This window comes from Telmatherina bonti, assembly GCF_933228915.1.
Source record: "Telmatherina bonti genome assembly, chromosome: 22".
NCBI lineage: Eukaryota > Metazoa > Chordata > Actinopteri > Atheriniformes > Telmatherinidae > Telmatherina > Telmatherina bonti.
The window spans coordinates 27,507,780-27,525,742 of NC_136631.1; the positions used below are offsets into that span (position 1 = coordinate 27,507,780).

Below are 17,963 nucleotides of genomic sequence, written 5' to 3' on the forward strand. Positions count from 1 at the left end.
TCCTGTCCAGATCCTACCCAGATCCTTTCCAGATCCTATCCAGACCCTATGCAGACCCTATCCAGATCCTGTCCAGATCCTGTCCAGATCCTGTCCAGATCCTATCCAGATCCTGTCCAGATCCTATCCAGAACCTATCCAGATCCTGTCCAGATCCTACCCAGATCCTTTCCAGATCCTATCCAGACCCTATGCAGACCCTATCCAGATCCTGTCCAGATCCTGTCCAGATCCTGTCCAGATCCTATCCAGATCCTGTCCAGATCCTATCCAGATCCTGTCCAGATCCTATCCAGATCCTGTCCAGATCCTATCCAGAACCTATCCAGATGCTGTCCAGATCCTATCCCGATCCTGTCCAGATCCTGTCCAGATCCTATCCAGATCCTGTCCAGATCCTATCCAGAACCTATCCAGATATTGTCCAGATCCTATCCGGATCCTAACCAGATCCTATCCAGATCCTGTCCAGATCCTTTGTCTTCCTGATGTTTCTCTGATGACTGAAATAATCAAAATGAGACGACACGCTGTGGAGTTTTAGGGTGACCTCTTCGTGGACTGTAAACCAGCAGAGTGTGGAAGAGGTGCTTCGGGGTCTTCCTCAGCTGAGCCCTTCGGACAGGGACATGCGCAATGCTGCCGTCTCTTTGGAGGAACTCACTACTGCTCTTGGTCAGATGGCGCCTGGTCGTGCTCCTGGACGGGTTACCAGTGGATTTCTACAAGCACTTTTGGACGAGCATTGGGAGATACTTGTGGGAGGTGCTGCAGGAATGTCCAGGTTTAGGACTGCTGCCAGTCTCCAGTAGAAATGCAGCTTTAGCTGTCCAGTGCAGTTTCAGGAGGGAATTAGACATGGCTGCCCCACCTCTGGGCTTTTGTACACTTTAGCCGTTGAGCCTCTTCTAACTGTAGTTAGAGCCAGATTATCTGGTCTTCTGCTGCCGAGGATGCCACAGCAGCCTCCACTGATTGTGTCTGCCTACGCAGATCAGGCATGATCAGGGAGATGTGGAGCAATTGGTTGCTTGTTTAGACCTGTGTCAGAAGGCCTCTTCAACTGTGGTTAACTGTGGGGAGGGTGAGGCCTTACAGGTGGGGACGTGGGCACACCAGGTTGTTCCACGGTTACCTGGGAGCCTTTGTTGTGGGAGGGAGGGGCTGAAGGTTTGGGGTGTTTTTGGGAATAGAAGCGTTTCAGTAGAAGAATTGAGAGGGTGTTATGACAGAGTGTGTGCCAGATTATCCGGGTGGAAATGGCTGCTGCCTCAGCTCTCCGATAGGGGGCGGACTCCTGTTATTAATAACCTTGCAGTCTCGTGGGACAGGTTGATGGTTTTAACCTCACCAAGGGGCCAGGTTGAGAACCTTCAGAGGGTTTTTGTCGATTTGTTCTGGTCTGGGCATCACTGGCTGAGGGCAGCAGGAAGGAGGACAGGGACTGGTGGACATTGCAACTGATATAAAGGCCTTCAGCTGTGGACTGCCATGGACTGATGCTGCATGTGTCCTGTTGCAGAAAGCAGGAGGCTAGGCATACAATAAACGTCTTTTTCTGCTTCAACCTGGATCTGTGGATTTGTCTGGTTTGTCCTCCTTCTACAAGTCTGTCCTGCAGGCCTGGAAGGTTTTTATTTTCCATCAGAAGGAATCTTTGGTTGGTAACCGGTTCTTTTAATCTCGGGCTCTAGTCTCTGACAGCCTGAGATCCAGACTGAGGGAGGGGGGCTGTGTGAAGCTGGGTGATCTGCTGTCAACTCCTGTTGCCCGATTGTCTGAACCGCTCCATGTCAGGTCCAGGAGAGTGCTGTTTTGGCCGGTGGAGGAGGTCCAGCATCTCTGCCTGGACCTCTCAGAGTGTTTGCTGTTCTGGACCAGTGGATGGATGGTGTGGAATATCGTTTTCCCTCTCTGACTGTCTCTCCCACCATCGGTTAGTGTCTCTCTCACTCTCTCTCGCTCTCTCTCTCTCTCTCTCTCTCTCTCTCTCAGGCCTCACCCTCCCCACAGTCTCTCTCTCTCTCTTTCTCTCTCTCTCTCTCTCTGCCTTTACTTTTGAGCTGCCTTCCTTTTCTCGCCCGTGTCCGCCCGTCCCTCTCTTTGCGGTTGCATCAGCTCTTCTTGAGTCATCTTCTGTCTCTGGCAGGAATAATTCATGCTGCAGAAACAGACATTGCATATTATCCTTCTGTTGTGCACGTGTGTTGTGCACATCTCTGTTTGACCTCTGGCCTCATCCAGAACTAACACCAGCCGCCAGAGTCTGCTCGTCAGAGAGAACAAGCTTCTCTCTTCCTGTCTGCATCATCTCCAGGCATCTTAGGGTCATTAATGTGTCCAAACAACATGAGATCCATATCAGTTGGAGCCAACTGGTCAAACCAGAATAGATAGACAGGAACTGGTCTGAACCTGGGATGTTACCTTATAGTGTCCCTTTCTGATGTTGCTGTTGTTCTTTGTCTTGAAACTTAGAGGCCTTGGGGCCTGATTTACTAAGACCCCTAATAAAGAGTGCCAGTCTGCATGCAGGTAGATTGCACGTGTTGTTTGTCCATGAGGTTTGTCTTCCGGTATTCCTCGTGCAGCGGGGCTTTGCCCTGGCCGGTCTAAATGCCACCGGCAGGGATTCAGTGTGGAAGTGCACCAGTTACACCTCGCCAGTGCCATCAGTCTCGTGGTTGGCAAATCACAGCGTATGCGCTCCACCGATCTATTTGCACATACACTGACTGTAAACATGCTAAATGAGCCGCACATTATTTTTCCCATTTAACAGACACAATACGTGTGCACCTGTAAATCGAACTCAACATATAATTACATTTGCACATTATCGAGTTTGCACATGTTTTTGCACACACAATCCTTTAGTGCATGGGCCCTTTGAGTCTTATTGCAGGAAAATCACCTCTGAGGAGGAGTATGGGTGACGAAGAGGAAATGTAGTTCAGGAGCTGAGAACCGAAAAGGAAAAGGAGAGAAAAGACTTGAAATGCTTCGTTTCCCAACTACTGTTTGATTTCAGCTCAGTGAAATATGCTAAGGCTGTCAGAGTCAGTTGTGAAGGGAGGAAGAGGAAGGAGTGAAGGGGGAGATTAACGTAGAGAAAAGGAAAGGAAGAAGGAGCTGGTGAAGAGGACGTGAGGTGAGGAAGACTGATTTGAGTTTTTTAGTTCCCATGCTTTTAGATTGTGGGAAAAGGCTTTGTGGAAATCTGCCATTATACACACACACTCACACACACACACACACACACACACACACACACACATGCACACACACACACAAACATGTACACACACACACACACATGCCATGAGCTCAGGTATTGGAAGCATATGGAAAAGAGGAGAAGTGTGTTTCTTATATCTCATGTTGTGACTCTCTGCCTCCTGCTGCCTGCTCTTCATCTCTGCTGCTTCTGAAGGCGAACGCGGCCCCGTCCCAGTCCACCCAACGTCTGGTGGGAAACGTTTTGTCCATAAGGCGAACACGCCCACGTCCCAGTCCGCCCAACGTCTGGTGGGAAACGTTTTGTCCATAAGGCGAACACGCCCACGTCCCAGTCCGCCCAACGTCTGGTGGGAAACGTTTTGTCCATAAGGCGAACACGCCCACGTCCCAGTCCGCCCAACGTCTGGTGGGAAACGTTTTGTCCATAAGGCGAACACGCCCACGTCCCAGTCCGCCCAACGTCTGGTGGGAAACGTTTTGTCCATAAGGCGAACACGCCCACGTCCCAGTCCGCCCAACGTCTGGTGGGAAACGTTTTGTCCATAAGGCGAACACGCCCACGTCCCAGTCCACCCAACGTCTGGTGGGAAACGTTTTGTCCATAAGGCGAACACGCCCACGTCCCAGTCCGCCCAACGTCTGGTGGGAAACGTTTTGTCCATAAGGCGAACACGCCCACGTCCCAGTCCGCCCAACGTCTGGTGGGAAACGTTTTGTCCATAAGGCGAACACGCCCACGTCCCAGTCCGCCCAACGCCTGGTGGGAAACGTTTTGTCCATAAGGCGAACACGCCCACGTCCCAGTCTGCCCAACGTCTGGTGGGAAAAGCTTTGTCTATAAGGCGAACACGCCTGGGTACCAGTCCGCCCAACGCCTGGTGGGAAACCTTTTGTCCATACGGCAAACGCGCCCACGTCCCAGTCCGCCCAACGCCTGGTGGGAAACGTTTTGTCCATACGGCGAACGCGCCCGGGTCCCAGTCCGCCCAACGCCTGGTGGGAAACGTTTTGTCCATACGGCGAACGCGCCCGCGTCCCAGTCCGCCCAACGCCTGGTGGGAAACCTTTTGTCCATAAGGCAAACGCGCCCGGGTCCCAGTCCGCCCAACGCCTGGTGGGAAACCTTTTGTCCTCCTGGAGGAGCAGCAGTTCCACTCTGAGCTTCTGTCTCTAAGGGACAGTCCAGAGGAGGAAACTCAGGTCCATCTTCATGTCCCTATCTGCAGCTGGTGACAATAGGTGAAGGTAGGAAAGTTGATCAGTAAATCTGGAGCTTCGCCCGTCTACACCATTTACAACATCTAATCGTTCCCCATTAGTGAACAAGAAACCTTCCACATCTGTAGAGCTCGCTTCTGCAGCTCAGATCAGACCGGTTGGGTCACCGCCCTCGGCCACCACGTACATGACCTCATCTAGAGAGCCGTTTGCCTTGCGTCACCTTCCCAGGGACATGAACTCCCCCAACAGCTCCTTGAACCACCGGATATGCGAACTCCTCCTTCGCGGTGAGGTGGTGGCTCAGGGAGGGAACGGTTGTAGTGCAAACAGTGTGAGGAGAGAAGTTTTCCTGTTTACCGTCATGCCCTTCAGGTGTTTCCTTCTGTCCTCCTCAGTTTGCTTTCAGACACTTAGATTTAGTAAATGACTCATTAAAACGCTGCATGTGTCTGGCTTCTCTGTTGCATTACATCCCTCTTGTTAAACCAATTAGATGTCTTTTCCCTGCTCTGCCTTTAGTTTGTTGAAGTGAGTTCTGTCCCAGCAGAAGATCCTGGAGGTCGCGGTGACCTTGCTGTAGCTGTCTTTGTCTCACGACACGTTCCTCTGTCACGTCAGCTCGTTAGTTATCAGTCAGACACAACCGTCTCCCTGAACTAGGCAGCGTTATTAGACTGTCTGACAATGATACACCGTCCCATTGAGACATCCCCCACAATCACACACACACATATGCAAAGAAACTCTCGGCGCTGGGTATTGTCCACAGATCAGAGGCGTAGGTGAGTTGTTCTTTTTAATTAATCATTTGTCCTTCAAACAAGGAAAAGTTTCAGTGCCATAGATAATTAAGTCCCAGAGATGGGCAGCGCAGGAGCCGGCAGCCACCTGCTGCCTTTGTAACACTAATCTTTGTCTTGTAGGAGCGTCGTCCCCGAAGACGCCACAGAAACGCAAGACGAACGAGCAGAATGAGAAACACCTCTGAATCCCCACATGATCCTCAGCCTCCCTTTTCTAACTCTGCCTTCCTCTTCGTGTTTTTAATCTTCTCCTTTCACTCCAGTAGGAATACCTTCCTTCCTCTCTTTGTCTTCTTCTTCATGTCGGCTTCCCTCTTCATTATTCCTCCTCCAGTCTCAGTTTTTCTGTCTTTCATACGGAAATTTAGTTGTATATGAAACACGTGTAGGGTGTGTGTTGAGTTGTGTATTGTGTCTACGTGTTCATTCACAGAGAAAGAGAAAGGTCTCCCTTCCCTCCATCTGTGGCATTAGTCCATCAGATCTGACTCAGGGACCGCTCACTGAGAGGTGGTCCAGAAGGGATGAGAGTTCCCCTCAAACAAAGCACACTGGATGTCACGTGATCCCGGTCGAGCATGTAGCTTCCAACTTCAATAACAGAATCATCCAATGTTGGCATGTAGTCTAAGCAGAACATGCAATCTACCAGGATAACTCATGTAAACACATCATCCCACTGGGCTCAGTTTGCAAATCCCTTCCTTCCACTTGCAGCTCCAGAACAGCGGGGGCAGTAATGAGTTAACTCCTCTCTGTGGTCAGACATGGGTCCCTCTGCTAAGAGCGCTTTTACATGTTTATCCTCAACATTTTCCGTACTGTCAGCTTCTAGGAGGACATTCTGCACACGACGCTGCATCCAGCCAGGATTTGGGTTTTGGTGACCAGAAAGTTTCACATTTAGACACGTGGTTGGTTCACTGTTAAATCAGGATCCAGTCCTTCAGAAGGAAGAAGCCGGCAATGGCCCGGGGACCTGTCCACACTCCAGCTTCCCACAAACACTGAGAGAAGTTATGGTTGGACTAAAGAGTTAGTTAATGAGTTAAATTAACCTGAAGTTGGCCATAACCACCAGGGCTGTGATGCTCTCGTCCTAATTAGTCTGATTATTTTAGGTGCTGATTCGATTTAAATTGCGATTCTCACAATTCTTTGATATTGCTGATTTTTGTAGATTAAAAACAGAAAAAAATAAATATAAAACTTGTTTTTTTTGCTCCTCCATTTTCTTAACTTTCAGTGAGGAAAAACCAGCCCAGTAGCCAGATCTTCATTTTGCTGCTATGATGTCCGAGAAGACGAGTAAAATAATCAATAAAAACATTAAAAATAACCAAAATTTTTATAGTGGAGCAATTTAATTTATTTGAAAAAAATTTTTAAAAGAATTTTAAAAAATCAATTTTTAAATTGTGAAGCGAAAACTCCCGATTTGTTAATTTGACTTTCCCTCCCCTAATAACCATGGTTCTTATCCAACAGCAACCCAAACTTATCATGTCTTACTTATTTATGTCAGCGTGGAGGTGAAGATGTCTCACTTTTTCCTTTTCTTCCTCATTCACCGTAGTTTTCACCGCTCCCTTCCTCTTTCTTTCTACCTTTTCATTCCCTCATTCAGTCACTTGTCTTCTCTTCATGTTCTTTCCATTTTTCCCCTCATCGCTCAGTTTTTCTGTTTAACTCTCCATCTTCTCGCGTGACCTCTCTGCTTTTGCCTCGTTTTTTACACCACACCATTTTCTTCCTTTCTTTTCTGGTTTGTCTCCTGCACTGGGATTTTCCCTCCTTGCCCCTCCAGCCACCACCCCATCCGTTTTCAAGGACATTTATATTATAAAGGATGAATTTGCATATTAATTCATTTCTTTCAATTTTTCAGATTAGACGTTGTCAACATGTATCAGCCCTGATCAAACCTCTGCATCCACAAGAGACCTGACTCTGTGTGTGTGTGTGTATGTTTGTGTGCGTGTGTGTGTGTGTGTATATGTGTGTGTGTGTGTGTGTGTGTGTGTGTGTGTGTGTGTGTGTGTGTGTGTGTGTGTGTGTGTGTGTGTGTGTGCGCGTGCAGGAACAAGCTGTAGCAGAGGAAAAACCACCAGGCCGACAGTTTGAGACTTGATACTTGTTGACTTATAGAACATAAAAATGGAATATTGCAGGATCTTCTGTCCTTCATTCAGTAAACATGATTTCTGCAGGATTTGATTGAGTTTTGAAGGATTCCTTCAGAGGGTTGATGTTTCAGCACCGCGTGAAAGATGCTGTTACTTGTGCCACAGCGGGGAAATTCATGGCACAAGAGCAGCAAACGCAGAGAAAAGCCGTCAGAAGGGAAAGCTGTTGGATAAAATGAGACATAATTAGAATATATAAATAGATAAAGAATGTGAAAAACAATCCAGATATGGACAACAGTTCTAAAATACATTTTGGTCCAAAGCAGCTGTGAGAATGGTGCCTCCTCTGTGTTCTATTCAGTTCAATTCAACTTTATTTATACTGCGCCAAATCACAGCGATGCCATCTCAAGACGCTTTACAGACAGAGAAGAAAACATAATGAAAGCCAATTCATAACAGCCTACATAAGGAAACCAACAGATTGAGTTGGAGGTCCAACTCAATCTCCCATCCTGAGCAAGCACACTGGCGACAGTGGGAAGGGAAAAACTCCCTTTTAACAGGAAGGAAACCTCCGGCAGAACCCAGCTCAGGACAGGCAGCCATCTGCCTCTGCTGTGTGGGGGGAAGAGAGACAACAGACAACAGGAACTGCTACTCCCGGCCAGGGAGACCTGCTGAGACAGGAGACATACATGTTAATGATGCAATACTGTTATTTGGGGGGGGGGGGGGATAAAAGAGAGAGATAAAGAGAAAGAAGCTCAGTGTATCAGAAAATGTCCCTCAGCAGTCTAAACCTATAGCAGCATAACTAAGGGATGCTAAACATCCCTAGCTATTGGACTTATCAAAAAGATAAGTCTTCAGCCTAGTCTTAAAGGTGGGGAGGGTGTCTGCTTCCCTAACACTAACTGGGAGCTTATTCCATAAGAGAGGGGCCTGATAACCAAAGGCTCTGCCTCCTGCTCGGCTCTTTGAGACTCTAGGAACCACAAGTAAGCCTGCAGTCTGCGAACGAAGTACTCTGCTTGGTATATAAGGAACTATGAGGTCTTTGATATATAGTGGTGCCGGGTTGTGGAGGGCTTTATATGTAAGGAGAGTTCGGTGGAGCTGGAGGAGATTCTGTGGGAGGCGCAGCAGAAGTACCTTCATGACCAGCTCATCCTCGGTACATCGTCTTCTGCCTTCTGTCATCGATCCTGGTCTTCACGGACAGAATTTGACGGTGTATTGGGGAAAGGAGAGGTTGAGTTTTTGGACCTCAGGGTTTCATCTGAGTTTTCTGTGGACGGTGTGGTTCTGTTGGCCTCTTCAGACGTCGACCTTTCACCTGCTCTGAGTGAGTGTGAAGCAGCTGAGGTGAAATGACATCCTTTAAATCTGGGAACACGGTTCTGGTATAAAGCTGGGTCTGGTTGAGAACACGGACGGTGTTGGATTCTTGTAACAAGTAAAGGGAGGATGCACCCATATGGTGATGAGGTGGTCACCAGGGGTTGACGTGAGTTTCCTCCAGGTTTCCCGGCGGGACTCGGCGATGGGGACGGACATGAAGCTGAGTGGCTGGAGCATCAGACAGAAGCAGCAGAGGCGATTTGACGTCTCCGAGTCACCTGCAGTCTGAAAGGACATCGTTAGTGCTGTTCTGTGGAATCAGAGGAATGTTCGGTTGCTTGACAACATACAGAAAAGTCTTGTTCAGAGTTCAAACTGCTCTCGGAGGATAAAGCAGGAATCAGTGATGTTTCTGGCTTCCACTGACATATCGAGGAGGAGGCAGTTCCAACAAGTCTGACAAACATTTGCTGTGTCCAGAAGCAAACATCCGATGCGAGCTGACAGAGGAAGCGGCCTGATACCCCTCTAAGTGTAGCCGCTCTGTGAAGTTATGCTTTCATACGTCTGGCATGGACAGAATCATTGGGAAGTCGTGAAATGAGTATCGGGTACGTTTGTTCAGATGGAGCTCAGCAGGTTGGGAGTGAAGTTTAAACCACCGAGTGAACGCTTGGAAAACAACCTCTGGGCTGGCTGAGAAGAGCAGAACTGGTCCTGAGGGATGAAAGTCCAAAATACGGTTTCAGAAAAACATTGTGCCACACAGAGTTGTCTTTTTTTCTTCTTTTATTTCTATAGTTAGATATATTTCATCTTCTAAAGATACAACACACCATGGCGAACAGACAGACATGTTTAATCATAATTTCTTTTTTCTTTGTGTTTGTGCCACAGTGGAGTCCAGCAGTCCCAGTCTTCTGGCCCCTGACAACACTCTGGAGCGATCCTTCTTCATCCGGATGAAGTCCACGCTCACAAAGAGAGGCGTGCACATCAAGTCCTCAGGATATAAAGTGAGATTAATGCATCATTACACTTCAGCGCACATGACGCCGACACAAACCGCTGCTACTGCAGAGTTCAGCTGCCAGGCTGCAGGCCAAGACACAGACCAGCAAACATCCTTCCAGTCTTCCCTTCCTGACATGATCATCCCAAACTGGTTCAGAATCCAGTTCAAAATGTCACGTTCAAAGCCTTCATGGTGGGTCCGTATTTCTCAGTGCTGCAGCTTCTTCATGGCAGCAGGACTCTGACGTTCTGATCAGACAGCAGCTCAAATCACATGTTGTTTATAGAGAAGACATGGAAAAATAATCTGGACATCAATCAATCATTTCATTTATTTAGCCTTTATTTTTACCAGGTAGGTCCGACTTAGGCGATCGTTTTCAGGAGAGCCTCGGCCCCCCACACAGCAGCAACCCAGTTGCCCTGAGAGGCACTGGTCATTAAAACAAGCGGTCATATAAACAGCGTAAAGCTACTGTACAGAAGAAATCACATGTTAATCTCAGAGCAGGAAAGCAAAGCTGGAGGCGCTGAGTCCGGCTCCTTGAAGGCGCCACCTGAGATCACCTCCTGCAGTTTTACATCCGCCTGGAAGATCCTGCAGTTTTACATCCGCCTGGAAGATCCTGCAGTTTTAAGTCTGACTGGAAGATCCTGCAGTTTTAAGTCTGACTGGAAGATCCTGCAGTTTTACGTCTGACTGGAAGATCCTGCAATTTTACGTCTGACTGGAAGATCCTGCAATTTTACGTCCGACTGGAAGATCCTGCAGTTTTACGTCTGACTGGAAGATCCTGCAGTTTTACGTCTGACTGGAAGATCCTGCAGTTTTACGTCTGACTGGAAGATCCTGCAGTTTTATGTCCGACTGGAAGATCCTGCAGTTTTATGTCTGACTGGAAGATCCTGCAGTTTTATGTCCGCCTGGAAGATCCTGCAGTTTTACGTCGCCTGGAAGATCCTGCAGTTTTACGTCTTACTGGGAGATCCTGCAGTTTTACATCCGCCTGGAAGATCCTGCAGTTTTACATCCGCCTGGAAGATCCTGCAGTTTTAAGTCTGACTGGAAGATCCTGCAGTTTTACGTCTGACTGGAAGATCCTGCAATTTTACGTCCGACTGGAAGATCCTGCAGTTTTACGTCTGACTGGAAGATCCTGCAATTTTACGTCCGACTGGAAGATCCTGCAGTTTTACGTCTGACTGGAAGATCCTGCAGTTTTACGTCCGACTGGAAGATCCTGCAGTTTTACGTCTGACTGGAAGATCCTGCAGTTTTACGTCTGACTGGAAGATCCTGCAGTTTTACGTCTGACTGGAAGATCCTGCAGTTTTATGTCCGACTGGAAGATCCTGCAGTTTTACATCCGCCTGGAAGATCCTGCAGTTTTACGTCTGACTGGAAGATCCTGCAGTTTTACGTCTGACTGGAAGATCCTGCAGTTTTACGTCTGACTGGAAGATCCTGCAGTTTTACGTCCGCCTGGAAGATCCTGCAGTTTTACGTCTGACTGGAAGATCCTGCAGTTTAAGTCCGACTGGAAGATCCTGCAGTTTTACGTCTGACTGGAAGATCCTGCAGTTTTAAGTCTGACTGGAAGATCCTGCAGTTTTACGTCTGACTGGAAGATCCTGCAATTTTACGTCCGACTGGAAGATCCTGCAGTTTTACGTCTGACTGGAAGATCCTGCAATTTTACGTCCGACTGGAAGATCCTGCAGTTTTACGTCTGACTGGAAGATCCTGCAGTTTTACGTCTGACTGGAAGATCCTGCAGTTTTATGTCCGACTGGAAGATCCTGCAGTTTTATGTCTGACTGGAAGATCCTGCAGTTTTATGTCCGCCTGGAAGATCCTGCAGTTTTACGTCGCCTGGAAGATCCTGCAGTTTTACGTCTTACTGGGAGATCCTGCAGTTTTACATCCGCCTGGAAGATCCTGCAGTTTTACATCCGCCTGGAAGATCCTGCAGTTTTAAGTCTGACTGGAAGATCCTGCAGTTTTACGTCTGACTGGAAGATCCTGCAATTTTACGTCCGACTGGAAGATCCTGCAGTTTTACGTCTGACTGGAAGATCCTGCAATTTTACGTCCGACTGGAAGATCCTGCAGTTTTACGTCTGACTGGAAGATCCTGCAGTTTTACGTCCGACTGGAAGATCCTGCAGTTTTACGTCTGACTGGAAGATCCTGCAGTTTTACGTCTGACTGGAAGATCCTGCAGTTTTACGTCTGACTGGAAGATCCTGCAGTTTTATGTCCGACTGGAAGATCCTGCAGTTTTACATCCGCCTGGAAGATCCTGCAGTTTTACGTCTGACTGGAAGATCCTGCAGTTTTACGTCTGACTGGAAGATCCTGCAGTTTTACGTCTGACTGGAAGATCCTGCAGTTTTACGTCCGCCTGGAAGATCCTGCAGTTTTACGTCTGACTGGAAGATCCTGCAGTTTTACGTCTGACTGGAAGATCCTGCAGTTTTACGTCTGAGTGGAAGATCCTGCAGTTTTACGTCGCCTGGAAGATCCTGCAGTTTTACGTCTGACTGGAAGATCCTGCAGTTTTACGTCTAACTGGAAGATCCTGCAGTTTAAGTCCGCCTGGAAGATCCTGCAGTTTTACGTCTGACTGGAAGATCCTGCAGTTTTACGTCTGACTGGAAGATCCTGCAGTTTAAGTCCGCCTGGAAGATCCTGCAGTTTTACGTCTGACTGGAAGATCCTGCAGTTTTACGTCTGAGTGGAAGATCCTGCAGTTTTACGTCGCCTGGAAGATCCTGCAGTTTTACGTCTGACTGGAAGATCCTGCAGTTTTACGTCTAACTGGAAGATCCTGCAGTTTTACGTCTGACTGGAAGATCCTGCAGTTTTACGTCTAACTGGAAGATCCTGCAGTTTTACGTCTGACTGGAAGATCCTGCAGTTTTACGTCGCCTGGAAGATCCTGCAGTTTTACGTCCAACTGGGAGATCCTGCAGTTTTACGTCGCCTGGAAGATCCTGCAGTTTTACGTCGCCTGGAAGATCCTGCAGTTTTACGTCGCCTGGAAGATCCTGCAGTTTTACGTCGCCTGGAAGATCCTGCAGTTTTACGTCCAACTGGGAGATCCTGCAGTTTTACGTCGCCTGGAACATCCTGCAGTTTTACGTCGCCTGGAAGATCCTGCAGTTTTACATCCGACTGGAAGATCCTGCAGTTTTACATCCAACTGGAAGATCCTGCAGTTTTACGTCCGACTGGAAGATCCTGCAGTTTTACGTCGCCTGGAAGATCCTGCAGTTTTACGTCTGACTGGAAGATCCTGCAGTTTTACGTCCAACTGGAAGATCCTGCAGTTTTACGTCCGACTGGAAGATCCTGCAGTTTTACGTCCGACTGGAAGATCCTGCAGTTTTACGTCTGACTGGAAGATCCTGCAGTTTTACGTCCAACTGGAAGATCCTGCAGTTTTACATCCGACTGGAAGATCCTGCAGTTTTACATCCAACTGGAAGATCCTGCAGTTTTACATCCGACTGGACGATCCTGCAGTTTTACATCTCACTGGAAGATCCTGCAGTTTTACGTCCAACTGGAAGATCCTGCAGTTTTACATCCGACTGGACGATCCTGCAGTTTTACATCTCACTGGAAGATCCTGCAGTTTTACGTCCGACTGGAAGATCCTGCAGTTTTACGTCCGACTGGAAGATCCTGCAGTTTTACGTCCGACTGGAAGATCCTGCAGTTTTACGTCTGACTGGAAGATCCTGCAGGTCGGTAACATGACTGGTTTAACTGGGAACAGGTCGGTAATGTGACTGGTTTAACTGGGAACAGGTCAATAACATGACTGGTTTAACTTGGAACAGGTCGATAACATGACTGGTTTAACTTGAAGCAGGTCGGTAACGTGACTGGTTTAACTGGGAACAGGTCGTTAACATGACTGGTTTAACTGGGAACAGGTCGGTAACGTGACTGGTTTAACTGGGAAAAGGTCGGTAACGTGACTGGTTTAACTGGGGTCAGGTCGGTAACATGACTGGTTAAACTGTGAACAGGTTGGTAACAAGACTGGTTTAACTGGGAACAAGTCGGTAACGTGACTGGTTTTACTAGGAACAGGTCGGTAACGTGACTGGTTTAACTGGGAACAGGTTGGTAACGTGACTGGTTTAACTGGGGTCAGGTCGGTAACGTGACTGGTTTAACTGTGAACAGGTTGGTAACAAGACTGGTTTAACTTGGAACAGGTCGGTAACGTGACTGGTTTAACTGGGAAAAGGTCAATAACATGACTGGTTTAACTGGGAACAAGTCGATAACATGATTGGTGTAACTGGGAACAGGTTGGTAACATGACTGGTTTAACTGTGAACAGGTTGGTGACAAGACTGGTTTAACTGGGATCAGGTCAGTAACGTGACTGGTTTAACTGGAAGCAGGTTGGTAACGTGACTGGTTTAACTGTGACCAGGTCGGTAACATGACTGGTTTAACTGGGAACAGGTTGGTAACGTGACTGGTTTAACTGGGAACAGGTCGGTAACGTGACTGGTTTAACTGTGACCAGGTCGGTAACATGACTGGTTTAACTGGAAACAGGTCGGTAACGTGACTGGTTTAACTGGGAACAGGTTGTTAACAAGACTGGTTTAACTGGGAACAGGTCGGTGACGTGACTGGTTTAACTGGGGAAAACGTCAATAACATGAATGGTTTAACTGGGAACAGGTCAGTAACATGGCTGGTTTAAATGGGAACAGGTCGGTAACATTATTGGTTTAACTGGGAACATGTTGTTAACATGAGTGGTTTAACTGGGAAAAGGTCAGTAACATGGCTGGTTTAACTGGGAAGAGGTTTGTAACATGACTGGTTTAACTGGGAACAGGTCGGTAATGTGACTGGTTTAACTGGGAACAGGTCAATAACATGACTGGTTTAACTGGGAACAGGTCAGTAACATGACTGCATTCACTGGGAACAGGTTGGTGACGTGACTGGTTTAACTGGGAACAGGACGGTACCGTGACTGGTTTAACTGGGGTCAGGTCGGTAACGTGACTGGTTTAACTGTGAACAGGTTGGTAACAAGACTGGTTTAACTTGGAACAGGTCGGTAACGTGACTGGTTTAACTGGGAAAAGGTCAATAACATGACTGGTTTAACTGGGAACAAGTCGATAACATGATTGGTGTAACTGGGAACAGGTTGGTAACATGACTGGTTTAACTGTGAACAGGTTGGTGACAAGACTGGTTTAACTGGGATCAGGTCAGTAACGTGACTGGTTTAACTGGGGAAAAGGTCAATAACATGAATGGTTTAACTGGGAACAAGTCAGTAACGTGACTGGTTTAACTGTGACCAGGTCGGTAACATGACTGGTTTAACTGGGAACAGGTTGGTAACGTGACTGGTTTAACTGGGAACAGGTCGGTAACGTGACTGGTTTAACTGTGACCAGGTCGGTAACATGACTGGTTTAACTGGAAACAGGTCGGTAACGTGACTGGTTTAACTGGGAACAGGTTGTTAACAAGACTGGTTTAACTGGGAACAGGTCGGTAACGTGACTGGTTTAACTGTGAACAGGTTGGTAACAAGACTGGTTTAACTTGGAACAGGTCGGTAACGTGACTGGTTTAACTGGGAAAAGGTCAATAACATGACTGGTTTAACTGGGAACAAGTCGATAACATGATTGGTGTAACTGGGAACAGGTTGGTAACATGACTGGTTTAACTGTGAACAGGTTGGTGACAAGACTGGTTTAACTGGGATCAGGTCAGTAACGTGACTGGTTTAACTGGAAGCAGGTTGGTAACGTGACTGGTTTAACTGTGACCAGGTCGGTAACATGACTGGTTTAACTGGGAACAGGTTGGTAACGTGACTGGTTTAACTGGGAACAGGTCGGTAACGTGACTGGTTTAACTGTGACCAGGTCGGTAACATGACTGGTTTAACTGGAAACAGGTCGGTAACGTGACTGGTTTAACTGGGAACAGGTTGTTAACAAGACTGGTTTAACTGGGAACAGGTCGGTGACGTGACTGGTTTAACTGGGGAAAACGTCAATAACATGAATGGTTTAACTGGGAACAGGTCAGTAACATGGCTGGTTTAAATGGGAACAGGTCGGTAACATTATTGGTTTAACTGGGAACATGTTGTTAACATGAGTGGTTTAACTGGGAAAAGGTCAGTAACATGGCTGGTTTAACTGGGAAGAGGTTTGTAACATGACTGGTTTAACTGGGAACAGGTCGGTAATGTGACTGGTTTAACTGGGAACAGGTCAATAACATGACTGGTTTAACTGGGAACAGGTCAGTAACATGACTGCATTCACTGGGAACAGGTTGGTGACGTGACTGGTTTAACTGGGAACAGGACGGTACCGTGACTGGTTTAACTGGGGTCAGGTCGGTAACGTGACTGGTTTAACTGTGAACAGGTTGGTAACAAGACTGGTTTAACTTGGAACAGGTCGGTAACGTGACTGGTTTAACTGGGAAAAGGTCAATAACATGACTGGTTTAACTGGGAACAAGTCGATAACATGATTGGTGTAACTGGGAACAGGTTGGTAACATGACTGGTTTAACTGTGAACAGGTTGGTGACAAGACTGGTTTAACTGGGATCAGGTCAGTAACGTGACTGGTTTAACTGGAAGCAGGTTGGTAACGTGACTGGTTTAACTGTGACCAGGTCGGTAACATGACTGGTTTAACTGGGAACAGGTTGGTAACGTGACTGGTTTAACTGGGAACAGGTCGGTAACGTGACTGGTTTAACTGTGACCAGGTCGGTAACATGACTGGTTTAACTGGAAACAGGTCGGTAACGTGACTGGTTTAACTGGGAACAGGTTGTTAACAAGACTGGTTTAACTGGGAACAGGTCGGTGACGTGACTGGTTTAACTGGGGAAAACGTCAATAACATGAATGGTTTAACTGGGAACAGGTCAGTAACATGGCTGGTTTAAATGGGAACAGGTCGGTAACATTATTGGTTTAACTGGGAACATGTTGTTAACATGAGTGGTTTAACTGGGAAAAGGTCAGTAACATGGCTGGTTTAACTGGGAAGAGGTTTGTAACATGACTGGTTTAACTGGGAACAGGTCGGTAATGTGACTGGTTTAACTGGGAACAGGTCAATAACATGACTGGTTTAACTGGGAACAGGTCAGTAACATGACTGCATTCACTGGGAACAGGTTGGTGACGTGACTGGTTTAACTGGGAACAGGACGGTAACGTGACTGGTTTAACTGGGAACAGGTCGGTAACGTGATTGGTTTAACTGGTAAAAGGTCGATAACATGACTGGTTTAACTGGGAACAGGTAGATAACGTGACTGGTTTAACTGTGAACAGGTTGGTAACATGACTGGTTTAACTGGGAACAGGTTGGTAACAAGACTGGTTTAACTGGGAACAGGTCGGTAACGTGACTGGTTTAACTGGAAGCAGGTCAGTAACGTGACTGGTTTAACTGTGACCAGGTCAGTAACATGACTGGTTTAACTGGAAGCAGGTCAGTAACGTGACTGGTTTAACTGTGAACAGGTCGCTAACGTGACTGGTTTAACTGGGAACAGGTCGGTAACATGACTGGTTTAACTGGGAACAGGTCGGTAACGTGACTGGTTTAACTGTGAACAGGTTGGTAACAAGACTGGTTTAACTGGGAACAGGTCAGTAACGTGACTGGTTTAACTGGAAACAGGTCGGTAACGTGACTGGTTTAACTGGGAACAGGTTGGTAACAAGACTGGTTTAACTGGGAACAGGTCGGTGACATGACTGGTTTAACTGGGGAAAAGGTCAATAACATGAATGGTTTAACTGGGAACAAGTCAGTAACATGACTGGTTTAAATGGGAACAGGTTGGTAACGTGACTGGTTTAACTGGGAACAGGTCGGTAACGTGACTGGTTTAACTGTGACCAGGTCGGTAACATGACTGGTTTAACTGGAAACAGGTCGGTAACGTGACTGGTTTAACTGGGAACAGGTTGTTAACAAGACTGGTTTAACTGGGAACAGGTCGGTAACGTGACTGGTTTAACTGTGAACAGGTTGGTAACAAGACTGGTTTAACTTGGAACAGGTCGGTAACGTGACTGGTTTAACTGGGAAAAGGTCAATAACATGACTGGTTTAACTGGGAACAAGTCGATAACATGATTGGTGTAACTGGGAACAGGTTGGT

The 17,963-nt window shown here is 47.3% G+C and overlaps 1 protein-coding gene across 1 annotated transcript in view; it reads left to right on the forward strand.

Moving 5' to 3' along the window:
- The window catches only part of npas3 (neuronal PAS domain protein 3), a gene marked incomplete at both ends in the record, with an annotated part of 363,696 nt that overhangs the window by 320,775 nt on the left and 24,958 nt on the right, over window positions 1–17,963 (forward strand). The window contains one exon of the mRNA XM_079262545.1: window positions 9,635–9,753. Within this exon, the coding sequence (XP_079118671.1) occupies window positions 9,635–9,753 (119 nt within the window). The remainder of the gene's footprint in view (window positions 1–9,634; window positions 9,754–17,963) is intronic.